The sequence below is a fragment of the Cetorhinus maximus genome, chromosome 17 (genome assembly GCF_964194155.1).
Source record: "Cetorhinus maximus chromosome 17, sCetMax3.hap1.1, whole genome shotgun sequence".
Taxonomy (NCBI): Eukaryota; Metazoa; Chordata; class Chondrichthyes; order Lamniformes; family Cetorhinidae; genus Cetorhinus; species Cetorhinus maximus.
The window spans coordinates 59,603,799-59,631,703 of NC_135895.1; the positions used below are offsets into that span (position 1 = coordinate 59,603,799).

Consider the following 27,905-nt stretch of genomic DNA (forward strand, 5'->3'; position numbering starts at 1 on the left):
AAATATTCATCTGTTTCGATTTAATAGTTACGTTTCAAAACTTTTTGATGTAGGTTTCTGATAACACAATCACATCTGATAAAAAGAGAACTTAAAAAATTCCAGCAAACCTCTACAATCATGATTTTTTTTCCCCCTGAACACTCTGCAGTGCTTCAACTTCTAATTTCAGCAGTTTTAGTACACTAGACAAACAACTTTTATGCTTGCTTTTCAGTTAAAAATGTTGTCACAAATACTCAGAACTGCCTTTATTAAAAGGAACCAAGAGAGTTACAATAAAGTGTTATTTAGGAAAGCAATTTTACTACAATTTTCTTCCACATTAAAAATTATGGAATTATTTAGTTGAATCTACTGATGTGCTCAGTATAACAGCAAACTCTTCTTCACATGATAATAAATGACAACTTCAACAATAATAGTTAAACTGATCAAGCAAACACCATAATTCTCCGTAAACATTTAAATTTAGCTGGTACTGACTGGCAAGTCTACCAAAGATCAAACTATTCAAGGTAACACAATGAAGTAAATAAAAGTGCATAAAATTTACAGGGTTTTAAATTATTAAACAAAAATATGTTTACAGTAATCTGCGAGATGGAAATGTGGCTAGGTCTGGTGCCATAAGGCTGTGGTAAGTGAACAATGAGTGAACGATGAGTATATCTCCAATTGTTTTATGATAAATATATTTTCTGTTCATCACACATGTAAGCTTAAGAGAATCAGGAAATTGGATAGAGAGATCAAACAATCCAGCCATCAAATCTACATTCTTGCACAATTAGTAAATTTAGTAGCAAAGCCCATAACTTTAGATTAAAAAGAAATTAGTTATCACTTACCCTTTCAAGGTCCTCAATTTCTGAGCTGAAATTGTTGTCACCTTCCATCATTTCCTCCTCCTCAAGTGTTCGTTCATCATCAAAATCATGCACAAGCATATCAGCAGATGGATCAAAATCATGGTCCTCTGAGCCTGCTGAACCCCCTGTAGAAGGCATTTTTTGGAAGCAGGTGGGTGGAGGAAATACATAATGTAATTTTTTTGACTTCTCAGCATAGTTACATGTCACCTTTAACAATAGAACAGGCTCTCTGAATATTCAATACAACTACAATTTTGATTTTAGTATTCCAACATTGATTTGACTCCATAAGCCATGACCACACAACTCTGCCAGGCAAGTACAGGGTAGAATTTGCAGCAAATCCACCAGATTACATGCTAAAACCAACACAAATCCCTGCTTTTGGAAATATGTATTTTTAGGTTTACGTAGAATCCACCATAAATATTTAGAGTCATATATATGCTTTAAGATACACAATGTGCAATTTGCAACACTACTTATTTCCACAACTCACTGCAAAATAACTAAAAGCTTTACTATAAATACAGACCTTAAAGAAAGTTTGCATTTACTGTACCTGGGCTCGAGCTTCCAACGGAAGGCTGTAATTTAAAAAGAAAACTTTAAAAAAGATTCAAAATAAATTCATTGCTGAAAACATTTCAAAAATAATTTTTCCACATCAAAAGACAATGGCATTTTATAAGTTACAAAAACCACGGAAAACCCACTTACAGGATAACGCAAATGTTTTACTTGCATTTACAAACCGCCCCCCCCCCTTCCAAAATGATGTTTCGAAGTAATGATAAATATACAAAGGAAAAAGTTAAGACGGCTGACTGCGATGTCACGGTTGGGAATGGGGGCGGGGGGTGCTGGAAAAGTTTGCTTTTACATGGAGCTAGAGCTGGCGGAATTTCTCATCCGACTTGAAACGAAAGCTTAGGAATAGCTACTGAAATTTCAAAAGAAATTTGTTAAATGTTGCAAATTTTTTTGGTCGAGAACTGTTTTAGGAAAAACATTTCTCATTTTTTTAAAAAAAAGGTGAATTCTATGAGGAAAAAAATACCCAAATAAGGCCTAGCGGATATGGACGGAACTTCAACATGGGGGAAAAAAGCGCGCCGCGAAGCCAGGCTCCGGCACAGCGCCCAATAATATTTCCACAACTTAATAATTTTAAGTCAAAGGGAAAAACGCAGAAAAAGTTTATCACTTGAATGTTTCCTCTTTAAAATTGTACATTCCTTTTAAAAAAACACTGATTTGAATTCAGATATTAATGAAGATAAAGTTTGAAAGCAAGTCTTAAAAATAAGATTTTAAAATGAACTTTTTTATTTTTGTGAATAGATAAGTCTGGTGACGGGTCCGCCTTACCTCCGCCATTTTCTAATTTCGGGTCGGGGATTGAGGTCATGCCTTGACCCGGATGTACTCGCCAGCCCGCCTCTCTGCCCAGCCCGCCACCTAACGAGTTCGCTGATTGGATCCGACAACAACCTGCCTCCTATGCCTGTAAAGTGATATCGTCCATCCATAGCTTACTTCTGCTGACTATTTAAAAATAGCTTTAAAAGGTTGGCGTCAAAAGCACTTTTAAAATATATGCTATAAGTTACAATGAGAACAAGTTAGTTTCGTTTGAACAGCGACCAATCAAATCGAAGTTTCTTGCAAGGGTGGGCGGTGAAATGTTGTATCCATGGTAACGGTGGCGGCAGCCCCGCCCCTGACAACTGTATCGTCGCTTAGGAACGGACCAAGCGGATTCGAGAAAGAGCTCCCGAGCGGGTAGATTTAACCTGTTTATCCAGCAATCCTGCTAGAATCACCTGAAAATCACAATGAAGAAAATAAACCCAGCATTGACGTGAGTTTTGTTAATTTTACGCCACGTATTTTATTTACACTGTAGTAAATAAGGATTAGTTCCTGCCGGTGCTTTGTTTCCAACCTCCTGCCCTGGAAGTCGGCCTCACCAACCTCTTCAGCCTCGCCGCTCTTCAGTGGATTTTGCTGCTCCGAGATCCACATTGTAGTTGAACGAGGTTTGTCCTTTGTTCGTGGTCGTAGGGCGACTTTTTTTTGGGAAATTGAGCTGTGCTCGACATCCCGAAGCTGCAGTTCCTTTTTTAGTGCCGCTTTGAGACAGCTACCACTGGACACCTCAGACTTTCAAAGCTTTAGGGCTGATAAGTTTATGATTTTGTTTTTGCAGCTTTTCATTTCCCCTCGCTGTCCTGCAGGTGCCATTCAATATGGGGTGATGCATAATTAGACACCTCCGGGCTTTTAATATGGAGAAGAAAGAGGGGTTCATGCTACTTAGTGTTGTTTTTATATTTAAGTGAAGAATAGTTTCAAATATGTATTAACACTCCCTCATCAAATGTCACGTTTGCATCCTGTTACTTCGAAATCACGCAGATGAGATTTTGTGAATGGCATAAACAAGGTTTTTTGGCACATTGCTTGACTAACTTTGTTTTGTATTACCTCATTTAATTAAATTGCTTGTTACAGTGGTTATGAAATCATTTAAATGACACTATGCAGTTTTACTTTTTTCCAAAGGAAATAAATTAATAGTTTACCACCACTGTGACAGCTTACTTGTTGAATTCCTATAGCGAGGGACGCTACAAACTTTCAACTTGTTCAAAATTTAGCTGCACTAAGTCCTGCTTGCCCTTTGTACCTGTTGCTACACAACTCACCTTCCTCATTTTGAAATCTCTCCATGGCGTTGGCCTTCTCAGCCTTTGCAACCTCCTTCAATTTTTCTTCTGTGTCCATATCTGTGCCTCATTGAGCCTGTTTTGGTACTCTCCTTCAACTTGTCCTAACGTAACATTGAATGTCCAAAGATGTTTCAGTATTTGGTTAATGGTTTTTAGTCATTGATCACATATACTGTTACTCCAGTAGATGGTGTTCAATTAATTTCATCATTTTCATTATGCATAATGATGTTTGTGCCCAGGCAAGCCCTTGTACCCAACAGAGGTCATATTGTTGTGCTTCTGCCTAACTCATAGTCCAGCTTACATTTATAGTAACCATCTGGGACCAGAATTTGTGCTACTCGAATAGGGAGACTTGTCTCACCACAAGATATCATCACTAATATAAGTGGTTTCACCTCACAAGTACAGCAGAATATTGTTACATTTTGCACATATGTTTATTTGAAATCTTAGGTAGTTGCCAGACTCCACCTTAAGTGTTTTTCATTTTAAGTCATCCAAACCAATAACAGTGATCTCATTAACAACAAACACTTCTTCAGTCTTTGGTTCTACAACTATTGCTCTAGATGTGTGTAGGTAATCCTTTCCCGTGGCATTTTGCTGTAAAATGGTTGCCCTTTCCACTCTTGTTTAACCCTTCCAAAAGCAGAGCAAAGCACCCTCTTGTGGAATAAAAAAGAACATCTTCTCTACCACACATTTGCCCATGTCCATCCATGCCAACACATGGCACCTCATGCTCTCCATGCCAACTATGCCCCTCAACCCACCCTCCGTGGCCTGATATAGCCCCTATGCCAACCCATGCCCCCTACCCATCACCCTTTACCCTTACATCTATCATGCCCACTCACCGAAGACCTGCCATGGGTAGATTTCAGGACCTATGCAGAGATGAGATAAAATAAAGTTCTATAAAATGAAGTTCCAGGTGTCTATTGCATACTTTGCTATATTGAGAAAAAAATACTCATTCATAAAAACCCATTTACCACATTTACATTCCTTCAACTAAATAAACCTTATAACAACAAACATTTCATTCAAGTGTACAACCCTTTATAACAAGAAGCATTGGAACTCGTAGTCCCACAGCAAAGAGCCTATAACCACTTGGAGCTGTCAATCAAACTGTGTAATGTCAGGCACCCTACTATGATAATGGATGGTTGTGAAATCAGTCATGCAGCACTAATCCAGTAACTGAAGCCCTCTGGCTTATGTCAACAGAAAGAGTGAAATAGCAAGCATTTTAAAAAAATATTCCAGATATTTTAATCAAGGATTTAAAGGGTAGGACTTTTAAATGCCTTGACACTTTTGACCGTTTGACAGGTGCTTCTAACAGTTTTGACAGACCCATTGAGAATCTTGACTAGTCCCTTTGACAGGTCTGTTGGCAGATGCTCTGTTTTGATAGGTCTGTTGACAAGTGCTTCTGACAGTTTTGACAGGTCCTTCTGACAGTTTTGACAAGTAGCTTTGATAGGTCCTTCTGACAGTTTTGACAGGTCTGTTGACAGTCCCAATGAGTTTGACAGTAATGTGTTTATGCACTTTTTACGCACATTTATGCCTAATTTTAACAATTCCGAAGGGCACCTAACCTCTGCCAAATCTGATCCAAAGGAGTTCCTCCCCTTTCCAAAGGGGCGCCTGGCTATCTAACCAAATCCACGACATTCGGACCTGCTGTTACCAGCTCTAATCTGCACACTTCGGGTTTTGCACTACAAGGCTACCGAAATCCCACCAGCGGAGGCAGCTGATGGTGTAAGCTGAGGGCAGTTGCCTCTGTAAAACGTGCATGCATGAAACACATACAGCCTCCATGAAATAGGAAGCACTGTGTTTGGGGGCAGAACTTGCGATTTTCAGTTGCTTCTGTCATTTTCGCCTCTCCGTCATGGTGAAAATCTGGCCCTTTGTGTCCTCCTCACAACTTGCTTTCCTATCTATCTTGAATAGGACATGGACTGCAGTGTTTCAAGATGGCAGCTCACCACCACCTTCACAAGGGCAATGAGGGATGAGAAATAAATGTTAGCCTAGCCAGCGACGCCCAAATCCCATGAGTGAATAGAAAAGAATCTTGGGGCAGAATTTTGTCCTCGGTTGGCAGGTGGGCCCCACCGGCTCGGTGGCGGGCGGGCAGCCAAACTCCGGCACCGAAGCGGGCGCTGCCGCCATTTTAAGTATGCGGGCCAATTAAGGCCCGCCCAGCGGCCTGCCCGACGGGAAGCGCTATGCACTTCCTGTGCGGGGGGTAGGGATTCCCCATCTGTCAAAGTGCGCTCCCTGAGACTAAGTGCTGTCTCAGGGAGATCAGTGAAAGTGTTACAAAATTAAAAAATAGAAAAATAAAAAAATTATTAACATGTCCCCCTCATGTGATAATGTCACACGAAATGGGACATGTTAATAAATATCACATAAAATTTAATAAAGTTTTTAAAAACGGACATGAAACCTCATCCCGCCAGTGGATGAGGTTTCATGTATTATCAGAAGCCCGCTGGGGCTCCTGGACTGCCCGCCAGCCTTAAGATTGGACGGGCAGGGTCTTTAATTATCTTAATTACCCTGTCAATGGCCTCAATTGGCCATTGACAGGTCGGTGGGCAGACAGCTGATTTTGCTGTCCGCCCGCCTTCCTAAAGATTTAAATGGACCGGGATGACGTCGGGGGATCCTCCTGACGTCATCCCGCATCATTTTCCTGTCGGCGAGTGGGCCCTGCCCCCAAATTGCTGACGAGAAAATTCAGGTCTTGGTATCATCACCAAAATTTGGTTACAATACACTTGGTCGCTACATCCAAGTCATTAATGTAGATTGTAAATAGTTGAGGCACCAATACTGATTCCTGTGGCAGCCCACTAGTTACAGGTTGCCAGCTTGAAAATGACCCATTTATCCAGTCTATGTGAGCAGTGTTAGTTAGCCAATCCTTGATGATAAATGCTAATAGATTACCCCCTACACCTTGAGTTCTTATCTTGTGTAGTAACCTTTTTTTGGCACCTTATTGAATGACTTTTGGGAATCCAAATACACTACATTCACTGGTTCCCCTTTATGAACCCTGCTTGTTACATGCTCAAAGAACTCTAATAAATTTGTCAACTATGATTTCCCTTTCATAAAACCATTTTGACGCTGCTTGATGGCATTACGGTTTTCTAAGTGTCTTGCTACAACTTCTTTAATAATGGATTCCAGCGTTTTCACAATGGAAGATGTTAGGCTAACTGGCCTATAGTCTCCTGCTTTCTGTCTCGCTCCTTTCTTGAATAACAGTGTTACATTTGTGATTTTCCAATCCAGTGGGATCTTTCCAGAATCTAGCGAGTTTTGGAAGATTATAATCAATGCAGCCACTCCTTTTAAGACCATAGGATGCATGCCATGAGGGCCATGGGACTTGTCAGGCTTTAGTCTCATGAGTTTACCTAATACTGTTTCTCTACTGTTAGTGATTATTTCAAGTTCTTCCGTCCCTTTTGCCCTTTGATTTTCTACTGTTATTGGGATGCCTTTAGTGAAGACAGATACAAAATTCTTGTTCAAAGACTCTGCCATTTCCTTGATTCCCATTATTAATTCCCCTGTCTCACCCTCTAAGGGACCAATGTTTATTTTATTTACTCTTTTCCTTTTTATATACTTGTAGAAGCTCTGCCTGTTGGTATATTTCTTACTAGTTTATTCTCATATTTTAATTTCTCCCTCTTTATTATGATTTTCATCATCATTTGCTGGTTTCTAAATTTTTCCCAATCTTATGGCTCACTGATGGCCTTCACAGCATTTTATACCTTTTCAATTTTATTCCATCTTTAACTTCCCTAGATAGTGGTGGTGGTGGATGGTTAATCATTCTCACAAACTGTTTCTTCCTCAATGGAATACATCTTTGTTGAGAATTATGAAATATTTCCTTAAATATCTGCCTCTGCATATTTACTGTCTTACACAGGAAATAGGAGCACAAGTAGACCATATGGCCCTTTGAGCCTGCTCTGCCTTTTAACCTATTTTACTATCATCACTGTACTGATTGCATCCTTTTATTAACAGAGCCACCCCATCTCCTTTTCCTTCCTATTTTGAAATGTCAAATACTCTTGAATGTTCAGTTCCCAGCTTTGGTCACACCCATTTCTATTTTTGCTATTAATTCATCTATCTTTTTATGAATGCTTCACTCATTCAGATAAAAAGCCTTTAATTTTTTTTACCCTTTTCCCTACGCTGACACTTTTTGCTGATGCATCCTTGTTTGTACAGTCTGTCTGTTCCTGTCACATTCTTGTTATCATTACTGGTATTCTTACCTTGCACCATTGCCTTGTTAACCTTCTAAATCATCCCTCACGTGAACAATCGCCGCAAGTATTTAGTTTAAAGTCCTCTCTATAACCCTATTCAATTAACCGGGATACTGGTCCAAGTGCCGTTCAAGTGAAGCCCACCCAAATGGAATAGCTTCCTCTTTCCCCAGTACTATTTCCAGTGCCCCATGAATTGAAACCCATTCCTCTCACACCAATCTTTGAACCACACACTCATCCCCCTCATCTTATTTACCCTATGCCAATTTGCTTGTGACTCAGGTAGTAATCCAGAGATTAATATTTTTGCTTATTAATTTAGCCCCTAGCTGCTCATATTTCTTTAGTAGAACCTTTTTTTTTGTTCTACCTATGTCATTGGTACCCACGTGGGCCATGGCAACTGGATTCTTCCTCTCCCGCTCCAATTTCCTCTCCAGCCCTGAGGAGATGTCCTTAATCCTGGCATGAAAACAGAAAATGCTGGAAGGACTCAGCAGGTCAAACAGGTTGAAGGTTCATGTTCTGGTGAAAGATCATGGACTTGAAACGTTAACTCTGTTTTTCTTTCCAAAGATGCTGCCTGACCTGCTAAGTATTTCCAGCATATTCTGTTTTTATTTCAGATTTTCAGCATCTGCACTATTATACTTCTGTTTCCTTAATCCTGGCACCGGGGCAGGCTTCAGGACTCATGCTCTCGGCTGCAGATAATGTTGTCTATCCCCTTAACTAGACTGTCCCCTACTACCAAATTCCTTTTCACTCTTGTTATGATCCCTATAGACACCGATAACGTTTAAAAAGAAATTCGAAATTCAAGTTAATAGCTGAAAAGGATGACACATGAATATTTCATGTTTTAAGATTTTTACTGTAACGAATGACTAAAAACACTATTGTAGGCAACTTATACTTTATACTGTAGAAAGGTGACTTTATCTTTTATACTTATCGCACATTGTACTTGCTAATTACAGTCCTATGGCAAACAGTCCACAATTGCTTCCATTTGCCAAAGTGTTCACATTTTCCCATTTTGCCGAGTAGTAGCTTTTGAGTGGCTGTCTCTACGCGCTTCCTTCAGTTTTCAGAGTTTCCCAAATCCACTACCAGCAGTAAAGCCTGATCCAATGATTCATCTTCCCCTCTTACTGCCTTTTCCCTTCCTCCCAAGGAACTTCACACCTTACTCAGCAGGTCCCTTGACTTAGCCAGGCTTGTTGTCAGGCAGGATTCAGAATAGTCACATGACCTCTTTCATTTTAATCTAAGTTTAAAGAAACAGTCCAAAACATAATAATCTTATAAACCTTATAATTGTAACACTCTCCAACCTGAATAGCTAATTATACCATGGGTACTGTGTTCATTGTGCTCATCGTCTCTGCTGTCCCTGCTCTCATCCACATAGGTTGCAAGGATCTTGTACCTGTCAGACAAGTGCAAGGGCTGAGGCTCCTCCAGTTCTACCTTCTGGATCGGGAAAAATGCCTGCTTCATTTGTAGTCTCACCCTCCTGATCCTGACCATGGACCAAACCTGAAGAACCATAACCTAAGGGGTGTGACTGCCCATTGAAACAGAGTGTATAAGTAACTTTCTTCCTCCCTGACGCATTGCAGTGTCCAAAGCTCAGATTCCAGCACATCATGTCTGAGCCAAAGTTCCTAAAGCTTAGAGTCACTTAATGCAGATGTGGTTGCTGTGGCTAGACTAGTGTCCACCAGCTACCTCATGGTATAGCCATTCTGCAGTAAGGGTCTGCAATTCAACAACTTCAGCTCAGAGCTGTTGAACTGGAGTTCAAGCTGCAGACAATGCAGGGCATGAGAGGGAGAAAGTTACCTGTACACTTTGTTCCAGGAGGCAGCCATATCCCTTAGATAAAGTAGAACATTAGAGTTGCTCAGTGGTCAGGGACAAGAGGGTGTGATTGCAAGTCAGGCAGGTTTTGGGATCCAGGATGCAGAGATGGAGGAGCCTCATCCCTTGACTTTGGTAAGAGGTACTTGCTATCTGAATGGATAAGAACGAAGATGGCAGAGTGGATGGGAAAACTGACCATGGCATCATGGTGCAGGAAGCCATTTAAGTGGAGCAAATGAAAATAAATGTGGAAGTGATAGGGGACAGGGCGTTCTCTGTAACCATGACCAGGAATTCCGAAGGTTGTCTTACCTGCCCAGTGCCAAGGTTAAAGACATCGCCTCGCAGCTGGAGATGAATTTGGAGTGGGAGAAGGATGCCATGGTCTACATAGGGATCAATGACATAGGTAAAACCAGGAATAATGTTCTGCTAAGACAGTTTGAGGAGTTAAAGTTCAAATTAAAAGGCAGATGCTCAAAGGTAAAATCACTGGATTGTTACTTGATCCACATACCAATTGGCATAGGTTCAAGCAGATTAGAGAATTAAAGGCGTGGCTCAAAGAGAGGTGTGGAATTCATTTTTGATGTCCTTATTTAAGGAGGGATATACTTGCATTGGCGGCAGTTCAGAGAAGGTTCGCTAGGTTTATTCCTGGGATTAAAGGGTTGTCTTATGGGGAGCAGGAGGGGCTTACTTAGACTTCTTGGAGTTTAGAAGAATGAGAGCTGATCTTATCGAAACACATAAGATTCTGAGGGGGCTTGACAGGGTAGATGCTGAGAGGAGGTTTCCCCTCATGAGGAAATATGGAACTTGGGATCACAGTTTCAGAATATGGGGTCTCCCTTTTAAGATAGAGATGAGGAGGAGTTTCATCTCTGAGATTCATTAATCTTTGTGAATTCTCTATCCAGGAAAGCAATATATTCAAGACTGAGTTACACAGATTTTGATCTATGAGGGACTTGAGGGTTGTGGGGAGGGGGAAAGTAGGAAAATAGAGTTGAGGCCATGGTCAGGTCACCCATGATCTCATTGAGTGGCAGAGCGGGCTCAAGGGACAGAATGGCTACTCCTCCTCCCATTTTATAAGTTCTTATGTCCCGGATTGCAGTGCTATTGATAAATTCCAACATGTTGCAGTTATAGCACACTGCCTGCCCTGCCATGTCTGCCTAATGGTATTTATTTAATTGATTACTTACTAATTTAATGAAGTGAAGTAATAGCAAATAGTTTCCCAGTACCTCCTTCCCCCTCTGCCCTGAATTTCCACTTGCAACAAATTTCTGACTTTGGCACTTTGTTTACGAAGCACTTCTTTTACGAAAACTTTATTCTTCACACATGATATGGGTTATCAATTTAAAATCATTATTTAGTGAGGAGAGAATTTTGCATGAGAAAGGAAAATGCTGGATATATACATCAGGTCAGGCAACATCTGTAGAGAGAAAAACAAAGTTAATGTTTCAGAATTTTAAAAATTAATTCATGGGATGGTAGACATTGCAGGCTAGGCCAGCATTTATTGCCCATCCCTATTTTCCCTTGAGAAGGTGGTGGTGAGCTGCCTTCTTGAACTGCTGCCGTCCATGTGATGTAGGTACGCCCACAGTGTTGTTAGGGAGGGAGTTCCAGGATTTTGACCCAGCGACAGTGAAGCAACGGCGATATATTTCTAAGTCAGGGTGGTGAGTGGGCTTGGAGGGGAACTTCCAGGTTTTGGTGTTCCCATGTGTCTGCTGCCCTTGTCCTTCTAGATGGTAGTGGTCATGGGTTTGGAAGGTGCTGTCTACGGTGGCTTGGTGAGTTCCTACAGTGCATCTTGTAGATGGTGCAGAGTGCTGCCAGTGTGTGTTGATGGTGGAGGGAGTGAATGTTTGTGGGAGGGGTGCCAATCAAACAGGCTATTTGTCCTGGATGGTGTCAAGCTTCTTGAGTGTTGTTGGAACTGCACTCATCCAGGAAAGTAGAAAGTATTCCATCACACTCCTGACTTGTGCCTTGTAGATGGTGGAGAGGCTTTGGGGAGTCAGGAGGTGAGTTATTTGCTGCAGGATTTTTAGTCTCTGATTTGCTCTTGTAGCCCCAGTATTTATATGGTTAGTCCAGTTCGATTTCTGATCAATGGTAACCTCCAGGATGTTGATAGTGGGGAATTCAGTGATGGTAATGCCATTGAAAGTCATGGGGCTGAATTTTCCCCCCACCCTGTTGAGGGGTTGTACGGGAGTGGGCGGGAGCGAGCGCAAACCCGATCAGGTCCGTGCCGCCATTTTACGTGGGTGGGCCAATTAAGGTCCGCCCAGCGTGACGCTCACCCGGAAGCGCTGAGCGCTCTCTGTGTGGGCGGGGGGGGATGCCTGAATCGGGGCCTTCGCTCTTTCACGCATGCATGTTAACGAGTGCAGAAATCTCTGTGCCTCAGGGAGATCAGTTTAAAGTTTTAAAATTTAAATAAAGAAAAGAAAACCTTTTAAACCATGTCCCCTCATGAGTCCGTGTCACATGAACTGGGACATGTCAATGAATCTTTTTAATTTTTATTGAATTTTAAAACACTTCATGAAATCTCACCCTGCCCGTGGATGAGGTTTCATGAAAAATGCAAAGGCCGCCTGGCATATTCACCTGCCCATTAAGGTTGGATGGGCAGCTCATTTAAATGTTTTAATTAGTTTTTAACAGGCCTTAATAGGCCTTTGACAGTTTGGCAGGCACGCAGCCGACTCGGCTGCGCGCCCGCCGAACTGAAAATCTAAATGACACGCGGTGACGTCGGGACGCCCACCCGATGTCACCGTGCGTCATTTTACGCGTCGGCGAGCAGGCCCTGCCCCCGCTCGCTGACCGGAAAATTCTTCCCATGGGGTGATGGTTAGATACTATCTTGTTGGAGATGGTCATTGCCTGGCACTTGTGTGGTACAAATGTTACTTGACACTGTCAGCCCAAGCCTGGATATTGTCCAAGTCTTGCTGCGTTTGGACATGGACTGCTTCAGTATCTGAGGATTCGTGAATGGTGTTGGACATTGTGCAATCATCAGCAAACATCCCCACTTCTGACCTTATGGTAAGGAAGGTCATTGCTGAAGCAGCTGAAGATGGTTGGGTCTAGGACACTACCCTGAGGAACTCCTGCAATGATGTCCTGGAACTGAGATGAATGACCAGCAACAACCACAATCATCTTCCTTGACTCCAACCAGTGGAGAGTTTCCCCCCTTATTTCCGTTGGCTCCAATTTTGCTAGGGCTCCTTGATGCCACACTCAGTCAAATGTTGCCTTGATGTCAAGGGCAGTCACTTTCACCTCACCCCTGGAATTAAGCTCTTTTGAACCAAGGCTGTAATGAGGTCAGGAATTGAGTGGCCCTGGCGGAACCCAAACTGAGCGTCAGTGAGCAGGTTATTGTGAAGCAAGTGCCGCTTGACAGCACTGTTGATGACCCCTTCCATCACATTACAGATGATGGAGAGTAGACTGATGGGGTGGTAATTGGCCGGGTTGGATCTGTCCTGCTTTTTGTGTACAGGACATACTTGAGCAATTTTCCACGTTGCCGGGCAGATATCAGTGTTATAGCTGCACTGGAACAGCTTGGCTAGGGTTGTGGCAAGTTCTGGAGCACAAGTCTTCAGCACTGTTGCCGGAATATTGTCAGGGCCCATGGCCTTTTCAGTATCCCGTGCCTTCAGCCTTTTCTTGATATCATGTCGAGTGAATTGAATTGGCTGCAGACTAGCATCTGTGAAGCTGGGGACCTCTGGAGGAGGCCAAGATGGATCATCTACTTGGCACTTCTGGCTGAAGGTTGTTGCAAGTGCTTCAGCTTTATCTTTTGCATTGTTGTGCTGGGCTCCCCCATTATTGTGGATGGGGATATTTGTGAAGCCTCCTCCTCCAGTGAGTTGTTTAATTGTCCACAACCATTCACGACTGGATGTGGCAGGACTGCAGAGCTTAGATTTGATCCGTTGGTGGAATTGCCTAGCTCTATCTATCACTTGCCGCTTATGCTGTTTGGCAAGCAAGTAGTTCTGTGTTGTAGCTTCGCCGGGTTGACACCTCATTTTTAGGTATGCACGGTGCTGCTCCTGCATTGAACCCCAGGGTTGATCCCCTGGTTGGTGGTAATGGCAGAGTGGGGGATGCTAGGTCATGAGATTACAGATTGTTGTTAAGTACAGTTCTGCTGTTGTTGATGGCCCACGGGCCTCTTGTTGCCCAGTCTTGACTTGCTAGATCTGTTTGAAATCTATCCCATTTAGCACGATGGTAGTGCCATATGACATGATGGATATCCTTAATGTGAAGACAGAACTTTGTCCCCACAAGGGCTGTGCCGTGGTCATACCTACTGATACTGTCATGGACAGATGCATCTGCAGCAGGCAGGTTGGTGAGGATGAGGTCAAGTATGTTTTCCCGTCATGTTGGTTCCCTCACCACCTGCCGCAGACTTAGTCTAGCAGCTATGGCCAGCTCGGTCAGTAGTGATGCTACTGAGCCACTCTTGGTGATGGACATTGAAGTCTGCCACCCAGAGTACATTCTGCTGCCTTGCCACCCTCAGTACTTCCTCCACATGGTGTTCAACATGGAGGAGCACTGATTCATCAGCTGAAGGAGGGCGGTACGTGGTAATTAACAGGAGGTTTCCTTGCCCATGTTTGACTTGATGCCATGAGACTTCATTGGGTTGGAGTCAATGTTGAGGACTCCCTCCCGACTGTATACTACTGTGCCGCCACCTCTGCTGGGTCTGTCTTGCCAGCCAGACAGGACAAGATTGGGGATGGTAGGGTCCTGGGATATTATCTGTAAGGTACGATTCTGTGAGTATGACTTATGTCAGGTTGTTGATTGTCTAGTCTCTGAGTCGGCTCTCCCAATTTTCGTACTAGCCCCCAGACATTAGTGAGGAGGATTTTGCAGGGTCGTCAGGGCTGAGTTTGTCATTGTCGATTCTGATGCCTAGGCTGAGGTCGGGCGGTTCATCTTTTTAGCAGTTGGATACAACTGAGTGGTTTGCTAGGCCATTTCGGAGGTCATTTAAGAGTCAGCCACATTGATGTGGATTTGGACTCACATGTAGGCCAAACCAAGTAAGGATGGCAGATTTCCTACCTCAAAGGTAGGAACTTTTAATTTGTACTTTTAATTCCAGATATCTATTGAATTCAAATTGCATTATCTGCCATGGTGAGATTCAAACCTGGGTCCCCACAGCATTACCCTGGATCTCTAGGTTACTAGTCTAATAGCAATACCGCTATGCCACCACCTCCCTCATTGATGACCTTTTTCAGAACTGGAAATAATTTGTGATGTAACTGGTTTTAAACAAGTACCAAAGCAAGGAAAAGGGTGGTGGTTACAGATGAAAATAGAAGGTCTCTGATAGAGTGAAAGGCAGGAGAAATTACATGATGAAAGGGATGATGTTGCAAGGCAAAAGGAGATGGTAATGGGACAAGTAAACAAACAAAGGATGGGTCTAGTGGAGGTGGTAATGGGAATAGCAGAATCATCACCACTAGCTGCTGTCCAATAAAACGAGGGTGATTGTTATGATCTGAAATTGTTGAAGACAAAGTTGCTCCCGACAGGCTGCTAAGTGCCTAATTGAAAGATGCAGTACTCTTCCTTGAATTTCTTCTTCTTCTTGATTCTCTTCCCGTGCATAGAGATGCGTGAAGCAGATGAAGCACATGCTTACATCTGTTTCCCTAACTAGTTTTTCCTGGAACAGGTGATAGCTTATGGACGCCACTCCACCTCAAGCATGGTTGACCAGGAGTCTCTGCTGCTCTTACTGCCTGCCATAGGCATATTGGATGGATTTACAGGCTTATAATCAACCTGTTTGGCTATGTTATGAATGCACCTTCCTTGGCCATCAAGTCCTGGAGTGGGACTTGAACCAGAGCTTCTGGCTTAGTGGCAGGGACACCACATACCTCCCCGTTCTTTGAGCTTGCATTAAGTTTTATCGGAACAGAGTAGGAGGTTGAGGACAGAGGTCAGTGGGAGTGGGGCAGAGAGTTAAATTGACAGGTAACCAGAAGCTTGGGGTCATGCTTGCAGACTGAATGAAGGTGTTCTACAAACCAGTTACCCAATGTGAATTTGGTCTCCTCAATGTAGAAGAGACCATATCATGAATTGCAGACATAGCCTACTAAATTGAAAGTAGTACAAGTAAATTGCTGTTTCACCTGTAGGAACTGTAGAGAGTTCAAAGCTTTTATAGAGAGATTAGGACAGGGGTCAGCGTCCTTTTCTTACCTGAACAGCCTTTTAAAAAAATGACTAAAATAAAAACTTTTGGGAGCTGCAAGATTAATCTTTTTTTTCACTTGTTCATGGGATATGGGCGTCGCTGACTAGGCCAGCATTTATTGTCCATCCCTAATTGCCCTTGTTCAGAGGGCATTTAAGAGTCAACCAGATTGCTGTGGGTCTGGAGTCACATGTAGGCCAGACCAGGTAAGGACAGCAGATTTCCTTCCCTAAAGGACATTAGTGAACCAGATGGGTTTTTAAACAACAATCAATAATGGTTTCATGCTTATTTAATTCCAAATTTTTATTGAATTCAAATTTCACCATCTGCTGTGAGCAGATTTTGGATTTGAAACCGGGTCCCCAGAGCATTACCCTGGGTCTCTGGAATACCAGTCTAGTGGAAATATCACTATGCCACAGCCTCCCCAAATATTTGGCATTTCTAAACCAAATACTCTGGTAAAATGCATAATTGGCTGATATAATAAATAAAATACATGTACTGAATTTATGTATCAATTGGAAACAATTAAAATTAAAATAACTCTGAATTATCACATTTTTGATCTTTTTTAACTATAATTTTGCCAGTGAAATCATCTTCAAAACAAACTTTAATTTAAGATTGTCTCAATTTTATGCATCCTTTCAGCTGTTGATTCTCATAATTAAAAAATTGTTCTTAATAGCACATTCAGAATAATTTATCATCTCAGCTTTATTAGAATCAATAATGGTTGCAACCATAAAACCTGTTCCACAAACCAAAAGCATCGTCTATAACCATGATGTAGCTATACGACCTGCACAGGTTTATTTTAGAGCATGATGATGTTGTTCATTAAAATAATTATTTGAAACTGTAAAATGCAGCATAATGATTAACCTTTTACCTTACAATAAAAACACGGCTTTTACTTTTCTTGACTTAATGTTTTTTGGATTTTTCCATGTTAATGTGATCCAACTGGAAAAGTTTGGAAGACAAAATGAGATATTAAAGAGCTGCATGTGGCTCCAGAGTCGCAGGTTGCTGATCCCTGGATTATGACATTTTTCTTTACACAGAGGGTTGATGGAACATGAAATGCTTTGCCATAGGGAGGAGTTGTATTGTATCCATTGTATCCTTTAGAGCAAAGGGCCCAATTTTTTTTTGTTGAACTCTCCCGTTTGGAGATTCATCTGCACCTCTCTCTAGGAACCAATGGACAGAACTTTCAACTTCAGGGCGTAAAATGGGCTGTACTAGATCGGCTGCTCATTACACAACTCTGATGAAGATGATATTGCTGCACATTATTTTTGCGAAGAACAAGATGATTTTCTACGCTAACACATTTAATTACATTTATGATGTAAAATAACCAAAGGCACCTTATGCAGTAATAATGGTATCAGTGTCCTTGAGTGTAAAATTGGCATCAATTAAAAAAAATTGGATCTACCACCACTGAAAAGGAGGGGAGGAGTCAGGCAGAAATCAAGTCTCTAATGCTTCACTAATCCTATGTTCTCTAGCCCAATTCTCTGCTATATGGCATCTTTAAATACATTGAAGGATACAATATACTTAGCCACTTTCTAGTTTGCATCTGATTTATATAGTTGTGAGGTGTTTTAGCTGAGATTTTGAGATGCCAGAAGTGTCAGTAGCACTATAATGGGAGTCAATGACTATTGTGTAGCTCTTCATGAGCACATATATGTGGATCATGTGGGAAAATTCTGATGGAAGGATACAGGTGTGGCAATATTAGAGGTAGAAATTGCTTTGCAAAGTGTTTCGTACTACACACTGGGCAAGTGTTGTAAGCATCCAGTGGGCTGTAAGAAAGATGTGAGGTAGAGAAAAACACACTTCGGAATATTATGTTTGCTCAACTTTCCTTATAATTTTAAGATGAGTACTTATACCTTTCTTGATCTAGTAGGGTTTCGGAACCTTTTCCTCAAACTTTCTGGGTGGTTAAAACAGAAGTGACACACAATGTCTTTTCTTATACAAGAACACCAATCACAGAGTGAATATCAAAATCACTCTACTCTGCCACAATTCCTTCAGTAGAACCAGTGAACCATGATGTTCTGCTAAGATTCTGCACCATTTTTCAAATAGCGCTGAAACTTCTTCCTCCAGAAATGTTTTCCCCATTCACTACTGCTCTTGGCCTTTCAAATTTTGCAGCAGCCTGGTTATTCTACTTCCCCAAACAGCGAGCCCCTATTGGGAAATATTATTCATACAAGGAGCTTACTAGATATGCGTACATAGGCCTGATCCCAGAAGATTCATGGGTTTTTTTAGTCTCCCATTGCAGTAGGTACAAATTCTGTAACACTTTGTTACTGTGTATTCCTGAGACATTATGGGGAGTTCACCTTGAAACTTTATCATTGAAAGATAATGTGTTAATGTTTTTATACGATGAAAAATAGCCAATGGTAGAACTCTAGGTTTTGCTCTGTCAAACTTGGGTTGCGTCTGCAGAAAGCATTTTGAGCTATTTTAACAGCTATTTAAACAATGCTTATGGTTATAGCTCTGTCTCTGCTAGTGATCATAGTGGGAGCAAGTGACAGATCAAGAGTATTGCACTATAAGTATATCAAACATTAAAGTAATTTGGCTGAAGTAATTTTTCATATAGTATATGCTGGTACCAAAATACTGCAGTATTTTTGAATCTTGAATAACTTCTGTTGACTTGAAATTGTAGGTCATCCAAAATGGGAGGAAGCATGAAGAAATTTCCTAGTCATCACAGCATCGGGAACTACAGTAGACATAGCTACAAAAGCTCTATAAGTTTTCTAGGGTCAACTAGTCGTCAGAGGGTAAATTTGCAAGGGGAGAAGATCTCGGATAAAAGCTACGGTGCAGGAGGAAGACACTTTATACAGGTACAGTTTTATGTGATGAACATCTCAAGTTGTTATAAATGTGAATTCTGGGACTTGTGCCCAAAACTCTCTGTATTTGCAAATCTTAATTGTGCCACAGGCTGGGATTTTGCCTGAAGTCAATGGACCTTTGGCCGGTCCGTCAAATTTTCCGTCCTGCCCACAACGATTCCCGCCATAGGTGGGAACAGAAAATCCTGGCCATAGTTGGAGGCTCCAGGTGGATGCTGGGCATTTTCTTTCTCTCCTCTTCAATCCATTGTCATTGGAGAGTTGAAAACACTCAATCACATGGTTACAGCACAGGAGGAGGCCATTTGGCCTGTTGTGTCTGCACCGGTTCGCCAAAGGAGCAATTTGCCTAGCGTTACTCCCTGGCCTTTTCCTCGTGCCCTGAACATTCTTCCTTTTCTGATAATGATCCAATGCCCTATTAAATGCCTCGATTGAACATGCCTCCACCACACTTTCAGGCAGTGCAATCCAGACCCAAACCATTCGCTGTGTGGAAAAGCTTTTCCTCAGGTCTCCATTCGTACTTTTGTCAATGACCTTAAATCTGTGCCCTCTTGTTTTCGGTCCTTTCACCAATGGGAACAAATTTTTTTCTTTCTACTCTGTCCAGACCCTTCATGAATTTGGATACCTCAATCAAGTCTCCTTGCAACCTTTTCTTCTCCAAGAAAAACAGTTCCAACCTCTCCAATCTATCCATGTAACTGATTCCTGGAACCATTTTCATGAACCTTTTCTGCACTCTGATGCTTTCACATCTTTCCTAAAGTGTGGTGCCCAGAACTGGACACAATACTCCAGTTGAGGGAACCAGTGCTATATACAAGTTTAACATAATTTCCTTGCTTTTGTACCCTCTGGCCCTTTTAATGAAGACTAGAATGTTGTTTGCTTTAATAACCTCACTCTCAACCTGTCCTGTCATCTTCAATGACCTATGCACAAATATACCCAGGACCCTCTGCTCCTCTACCTCCTCCAGAATTATACCATTTATTTTATACAGGGTGGACTCGTCCCAGATTTGCACCAAGTGCGGTAGCGGGTGAGAAAAGAATGTTTTACCCACTGGACTCAATGGCAGCTTTTCAAGCCATACCATCCTAATCCCATTTTATTAATCATGCATTCCCGGGAAACATGCTGTTTTGATGGTGGGCGGCCTCCAATTTGCCCACCACGCCATCACTTCACCACTTCTTCACACCGGGCGCCATATTTAAAGTGCAGCTGCACGCACTGCTCCAAGTGCTTCCAGCCCAGGACCACTGCAAAGAAGACATGGCCCCAAAAGGCAAGAAGATTGCAGCCCCCCCAGTTTAGGGACGCGTCCCTCAAGTGCCTTTTGGACGGCGTGGTGGCTCGCTGTGATGCCCTGTAACCCCGCTCTGCAGGAGAGGCAGCAACATCACCAGTTGCTGGAGCTGCAGAGACAAGCTCAGGAACATCAGGAAGGGATGTCTGGTGCACTCCTCAGATTGCAAAGCACGATGGAGGAGTCCGTCCACCTTCAGTCTGAGGTGATAGCGCCGGCATGCCAATGCACCAGGGTGAACACTGGTTGGATGGTGACTGCCATGGAGACCTTGGTCCAGGACATCTGTCCTGTCCTGCACTGCTACATGGGCTGAAATCCATTGCTGATGACACTGCTACAGGCCAACTGTGGCAACACAAGAGGGGTGCATGGCAGCTCGATCTCACTCCAGCTTTTCCTTCTCCTCAAGGAGTCAGCCAGGGGCCCTCGGGCACCCATAGGGAGGAGGATCAGCAGGTGCTTGGGGCCACCCACCCAGGTGACCCCAGGAGTGTCTGGCCCACCCGAATTCCCTCTTCCTGTGACCTCAGCAGCTCCAACTCCACAGGCTGAGGAGGGTGCCTTTGCCACACAGCAGGACCCTGAAAGCAGGCTGAGGCCCTCCTGTTTTCGGCCCTTCAGAGGACGCCCATCAAGTTCATTACAGACAGGGCGTAGCAGTCAGCAGGCTGCCTCCACCTCTACTGTGACTGTCAGGGGAGCACCAAGACGTAGCGTCAGGGTTAGGAAAGTTAAGAAGATGTAGTTGCACAGCCTGGGCACGAATGTTAATTATTCGTGCATAATGTTCATTATTGTAAATAAACTCCCCAGAATGTCTCCCTGCCTATGGCTCCTAGATCTGATGAGCAGTGTTCGTGTCACTCAGAGTGAAACCTTGGTTCCTGCACAAGATAAAGGCAGGTGTCTCAGTCCAGGGCCTCTTCCCTGTGCTTTGTGCAACTTTCATACTAAAGTGATGGTCTGGCTTCACACTCACTGGACACATTACTGATGCCTGCACCTTGATGGTGCTTGTCATTGTGACGCTTGGCCACAATGTTCTGGCAGCAGAGTTCCGTCATTCTCTCTGAGCGCTGTCAGCATCTTTGAGGTGGGGCTGGTCCCCATCTCTTCAGCATCTGTGATCAGTGAGGCTGTGCTCCTGAAGGGGTCAGGTGCTGAAGGCTGACAAAGGTTCAGGTGCATTTAAAGTTTCATGGCTGCATCTCCATGAGATGACCCTGATCACAGAGTGCAAGCGAGCTGCCCTAAGCCAGACAGGAGTCAGACATTCACAGAGGCTATGTGAAGATCTATAGAGTGTCTTCGCTGCATGTTGTCATCATCCCCCTGGAATCAAGTGACTATTAGGGCCTCCGCTGCGTCTCCATGACAGGAGCCTTATCACAGAGGGTATGCGTGCTGCCATCAGCCAGACTGGAGTCAAACATTCACAAATGCAACTTGAGGATCTTTGGTGTCTCCTCACTGCATGTCATCATCATCCTCCACGAATTCTGAGGCTATGAGGCCCTCCTGAGTGTGCCTGCCTTGTCTAACTAGTGCGATGGCCTCATAGCTGTCATCCTTGTCTTCGAGGACCTCCTCACCCTCATCCCCATCAACGTCCTCCTCATCGGAGGAGACGTCCAGCTCCCCCATCTCCTCCTCAGCAACTCCTTGCCCCATGCGGCGCCAGGTTGTAAAGTGTGCAGCAGGTGACAACATGCATGACACTCTCTGTGGACTATATTGCAGGACTCCACCAGACTGGCCTAAGGCCTCGGAACTTCATTTTCAGCATCCCAATGGTTTGCTCCACCAAAGTGCGAGTTGCAACATGAGCCTCGTTGTACCTTTGCTGTGCTGCTGTCTGAGGCCGCTGCATGTGTGTCATCAGCCACATCCTCTGTGGGTAGTTCTTGTCCCCACTGAGCCATCCCTGCAGCCTCTGTGGATCCTGGAAGACATCAGGGACCTGAGACCAACTGAGAATGTGGGAGTCGTGGACAATCCTTGGGAACCGTACACAAACCTGCGGGATGCGTTTGTGGTAGTCGCACACCAGCTGAACACTCAGTGAGTAGAAACCCTTATGGTTGATATAGTTGACTGCTTGTTGCCACAGAGCTCTGTGTCATCAGCCACGTGAGTGCAGTCAATGGCACCCTGCACCTGTGCGCAACCTCAGATCGGGGAAGATCCCAGCGCTCTTGCATCCTGGCTTTCCTGGTCCTGGGTGAAATGCACAAAGTTGTGTGCCTTCACGAAGAAGGCATCCGTGACCTCAAGGATGCATTTGTGGGTGGAGGCTTGCGGTATCACACAGAGGTTATCAGTGGAGCCCTGAAAGGAGCCACTAGCATAAAAATTGAGCAGCACGGTCACTTTGACGGCCAGGGCAGTGGATGCCCTCCATGTCCCCATGGCACCAAATCCTGCAGCAGGTGGCAGATGTGACCGACCAGTTTGCTAGACATGCGCAGCTTTGGCGACACTTGGTTCTTGTCTACCTGCAGGAATGAAAGACGGCGTCTATAGACCCTGGGTCTAGCTAGGCACCAACCAGCGATGTTGGTGTGACTCTTCAGCGGTGTGTGCGGGAGCCCCAGCTGCACATACTCCCTGAGGGTGCTGCTCCACTCTCTGCCCAGCCAGGTGCCTCTGTCGCTCGCTTCTCCTTTGCCTCCGCTCTCTGTAAGCCATGAGGCATACAGCTAGGTCACCAGGCTCCATGCTCTTGATGTATTTCTCCTGCAGGATGAAAGAGAGAGACATGTGGATTAGCTTGGATGTTCTAAGAACCTCTCTTGGTTTGGTCTGAAGGCCCATTAAAGCATCCCAGAGAGTGCTGGCCACCACTTGAGTGGCCAGAGTTTAGTGTGCTGCATGGCTGCCTGAGACCCCCCAACACCGCCTCACCCCAGGCAGCTATGGCTACTGGACTGCATGCTGTGTGCTCAACTCAGGTGTAGGCATTCTCCTAACCTGCACTGCAAAGCTGCACTGTTAGCTTGAACCATGGGGGAAGACTGGTCCAAACCTGAATTATGACATTGCAAGCGGCTGTGAGCGCCTCCACCAGTGACTGCTCCATGGCCAGCTTTCGGAAGGAGATTATACAACTTGCCCAGCAGTTGTTCCGTGGTCCATTAAAACATTCATTAATTTGCAGTCTGTGCTCGAGGGGTGAAAAGCTCTGGAGCACTTGGTGACACTTTCATGCCTTTGTATTGCTGGGCAGATAAGCTAGAGGTCTGACTCCAAGCATATCAATGTGGATGCGACTGAGCTGTCTCAGCTGTGGAGGAATGGTCACTTTATACAAGATTTCCCTAATGCATGGCTGCTTCCTCCACCCCCTTACACCCTGCATGTGCTTGTGCACGACCATCAACTGCAGTGTAGCCCTTGGCCCTACCCCCGCCCACCAACTTGCCTCAACTGCAGGGCAGCCCTTGCCTGGCACCACACTGTCAGCCAGCCGTAAAAAAGCAACTTGCCTTTGCCCTCACCTGAATGTGCGGCACTTCAACCTTGAAGTCCAACAGGAGACCCTCATGAGCGCTGCACAATGTCACTGTGCTCTCGCCTCCGAGTTCCCCTTGAAGTGCAGTTCACCAGGTGAACGCCTTATATATGCCGTTGTGAAGCACATTGGCATGCAATCACGCTGACGTGCTCAGATGATCCAGGGCGGGGGGGATGATTCTGGTAAGCTGGACTTATATGATATGCAGATATATTACAATGAACTTCCCAACATCCGACGGCAGGAAACGCGGCCTGCCATTGACAAGCAGAGTGGACTATTGCAAACTGGTTTCACAACGTTGTGAAACCTTTTTTTGGCATTCTCGCCATATTGCCCGTTCACGCCGCCAAACATGCCCAATGCCAACGGGCATGGAAAATTCCGTACATTGTCGCTCTACATTCTTTCTACCAAAATGAATCACTTCACTCTTCTCTGCATTAAATTTCATCTGCCACTTGTCTGTCCATTCCACCAACCTTTCTATATCCTTTTGAAGCTCTACACTATCCTTACTGATCTTAAGGCTTCCAACTTTCATCATCTGCAAATTTTGAAATTGTGCCCTGTTTGTCAAGGTCTAAGTCATTAGTTTATAACAGGAAGAGCAAAGGTCCCAACACTGACCCCAGAGAAACTCCACTGCAAACCTTGCTCCAGTCTAAAAAGCATCCAGCAATCACACTCTCTTGTTCCTGTCACTCATCCACTTTAAAATCCATGTTGCTATTGTCCCTTTTATTTTATGAGTTATAATTTTGCTTATCAGCCTGTTATGCCGCACTTTATCAAATGCCTTTTGGAAGTCCGTGTATACCACATCACCAGCATTACCCTCATCAACCTTATCAAAAAAGTCCAGCAAGTTAATTAGACACAATTTTCGCATGCTGACTTTTCTTAATTCACCTGCATTTGTACAAATGACTATTTTCTCTGAATTCGCATTTCTAGAAGCTTCCTCACCACTGAGGTTAAACTGACTGGCCTGTAGTTGCTGGGTTTATCTTTACAGACTTTTGTAAGATTTGAAATTCTCCAGCCCTCTGACACCACTTAAGGAAGACTGGAAAATTACTGCCTCCACAATTTCCGCTCTCACTTCCCTCAGTGTTCTTGAACGCTTTTCATCCAGTCCTGTTGCCTTATCAATTTTAAGTACAGGCAGCCTATCCAACACTTCATCCTTGTCAATTTTAAACCTACAAGTGCCTGTAGGACATTGGAGGAGGAGGGATGGGGAAGAGGCTGGCTGGTGTGCGTGTGTGTCTTACTTCCAGTCTCAGGTTTCTCAATCACTCTCACCATCATATGGCCTTCTCACCATATTGTCCGTTCACACCACCAAACACGCCCAATGCCAACGGGCATGGAAAATTCCGTCCATTGTTTCTCTGCTTTCTTTCTACCAAAATGAATCACTTCACTCTTCTCTGCATTAAATTTCATCTGCCACTTGTCTGTCCATTCCACCAACCTGTCTATATTCTCTTTCACCATGACCTGCCCAGGATTTTCTTCCTTGGTAAGGACAGGTGCAACATATTCATTTAATACCTTGGCTATGCCCCCTGCTTCCATGCGTAAATCTTCCTTTTGGCCCTTAATCACCTCCACTCCTCTGCATACCCTTTTACTATTAATATGACTATAGAAGACTTTAGGATTCCCTTTTATGTTAGCTGCCAGTTTATTTTCATACTCTCTCTTTGCTTTTCTTATTTGATTTTTCACTTCCCCTCTCAACCTTTGATATTCAGCCTGGTTCTCGGTTGTATTATCCACCTGACATCCGTCATAAGTGTGCTTTTTCTTCCACACCTTAACCGCTATTTCTTTTGTCATCCAGGGAGCTCTGGATTTGTTTGCCCTACCTTTCCCCTTCATGGGAATATACCCTGACAGTGCCTAAACCATCTCCTCTTTAAAGGCAGCCCATTGCTCAGTTGCTGTTTTGCCTGCCAGCCTTTGATTCCAGTTTATTTGATTATCAGTTTATCCATTCTTACCCGGTTGAAGTTGGCTTTCCAACTTCCAAACAATCTACTGAACCACCTCGGAGATTTGCCGGACATCTTCAAAATTATTAGGTATTATGATGGAATAAGTAATGCCAGGTCATTTCCACTGGTTGACAATAATGAGATAACAGAAATTTAAGATAATTATGAAATTATTTAAAGCAGAAATAAGAAAAACTCTTTAACAGGATGTCTAGGATGTGCAATTCTTTGTCAAAAATAATTTTGAATCAGAGTCCATAAAGTCTTCTATAAGTAAATTAGATAGTTACCAGTACTTAAAATGTATAGGGAACAGAAGATGAACATTGGTCTAAAGTTGATGTCCTAGAAATTCAGCCACGTAGTACCATTTTTTTTGGATGCTAGCTAGTCAGTAAGTTCTCAGAATGGCAGCAGGAAGCACACAGAAATTTCTGACCTGAAATATATGCCTGCCATGGATAAGATGATGGATAAGATGATGGCAGAAGCACATGCCGGAAACGCTTAAAGGGCAGAATAACTTATTTAAATTAAGGTCCTGCATGTCTTGCATTCATTGTGCTGTTTATTTTCAAATGATCCAGTGATTTGTTTGCCACGTGCTGAGCTCACCGAGTACCCGGTGGCGCTATCCATTCTACTTATCTGAATACATTGTCTCCTGCCAATGCAAGACAGCCATGTAAGATGGCTGCTGATACCTGTCTGTGCATGCGCAGAATCCAATGATGTCACTTGCAGGAGACACAGTGTTGGTTGGATCTTATTTGCATCCTGAAGCCATTCACCTAGTTTCTGAGCCCCACAGTGGGCAGGCAGTTGGGGCGCGGCCTCCCCGCAGTTTCAGAGGATCACGATGGGGAGGGAGGGGAGGTTTCTGATCCACCTAGTGACAGCTGCAATTCTGTTTGCAGCTCCTGGGTTTCTTCCCGATGACAGACCTGGATCAAAGGGAACAAGCTCCAGAGCAGGAGATTCAGAAACTGTGGGGAAGCTGCAATTGCAAACATTATAAAGAGGCTGCTTCCCTCTAATAAAAGCTGTTAACTTGATGCTGCCGGCGCTGTAATATTTGATATTCCAGGGCCAGTGATGACTGCGCATGCAGCCTGCTGCACATTGCCCCCTATAAAGAGGCGGCCACACATAACTGTGCATGCATGGCATTGGCAGCAAATGCAGCCAATATGGAGCTCAATGGGCGGGGAAATAGTGCTCCTTCTGACCCAACATTTAAAACTTTGGCCAATCCCGTTGACCTTGCCACTCCCACTCATCCCTGGCCACTGACCGCTCACTCCTGCTTGAGGCCAACTCATTCACCCTTACTCACTTACTTGAGGGCCAGCTTCAATCCTTGATCTCTGCTGAGTTAGCTGATCTCAAAGGAGTGCACTAATTGGCCACAGTGCACCTGAACTTGTCAGGTGAAAATATTCACAAGGTTCGCTTTTCTGGAAGTCCATGTCTGGAAGTCACGTAAGGGCAAGATCAGACTTGATTGTGATGCTTTGTATGGTCAAAAAGCTTCTTGATATTCACTGTCAAGACTACAATGTGAATAAAGATCACCTAGGTAAGATGTCCAACGATGTGTATGTCAGGAAGGAATCAACACCTCAGGAAAGTGAGAAGCAGAGAAAATTGGAAAGCTCCCAAATTACAGTTGGATGATTTAAAATAAAATAGCTACCTTCCCTTGGCCCAGAAGGAAACCATTTAAAAAAAACTTACCTTGTTCCTCCCTTTTCTGGACCTACTGCTCCTTCGTGCAGGGGGCTCCTGACAAGGCTGGAACTGGGTGTTGAATGTGGCTGTCTAATGTTAATGTCAGAAAAACATTAGCAGATCCCGACTTTTGAATTTCAATGAGGCCCTTGTTTATCAGGTGCCAGTGCCTTGGTGGTTGCCCAATTCATACCTGTTAAAATGATACGTGATATGAAGATGGGTGAAAAAGATGCTATAAGGATATAAAATCTTCTTCTCTCTCCCCTCGCCCCCCCAACTTAGACCAGCT

General features: G+C 43.8%; 2 protein-coding genes across 7 annotated transcripts in view; one reads left to right on the forward strand and one right to left on the reverse strand.

Annotated features, from left to right (window-relative positions):
- Positions 1-2,314, reverse strand: part of mier1b (mesoderm induction early response 1b, transcriptional regulator) — a 52,935-nt gene extending 50,621 nt beyond the window's left edge. For all 4 annotated transcript variants that reach the window (XM_078561285.1, XM_078561284.1, XM_078561282.1 and 1 more), the window contains exons 1-3: positions 2,247-2,314; positions 1,438-1,462; positions 852-997 (exon numbers count right to left, since the gene is read on the reverse strand). In XM_078561285.1, coding sequence (XP_078417411.1) covers positions 852-997; positions 1,438-1,462; positions 2,247-2,255 — 180 coding nt within the window. In that variant the 5' untranslated portion in view covers positions 2,256-2,314. The remainder of the gene's footprint in view (positions 1-851; positions 998-1,437; positions 1,463-2,246) is intronic.
- Positions 2,315-2,607: 293 nt separating this feature from the next.
- The window catches only part of dnai4 (dynein axonemal intermediate chain 4), a 189,137-nt gene continuing 163,839 nt past the window's right edge, over positions 2,608-27,905 (forward strand). For all 3 annotated transcript variants that reach the window (XM_078561279.1, XM_078561280.1, XM_078561278.1), the window contains exons 1-2: positions 2,608-2,739; positions 18,846-19,029. In XM_078561279.1, coding sequence (XP_078417405.1) covers positions 2,714-2,739; positions 18,846-19,029 — 210 coding nt within the window. In that variant the 5' untranslated portion in view covers positions 2,608-2,713. The remainder of the gene's footprint in view (positions 2,740-18,845; positions 19,030-27,905) is intronic.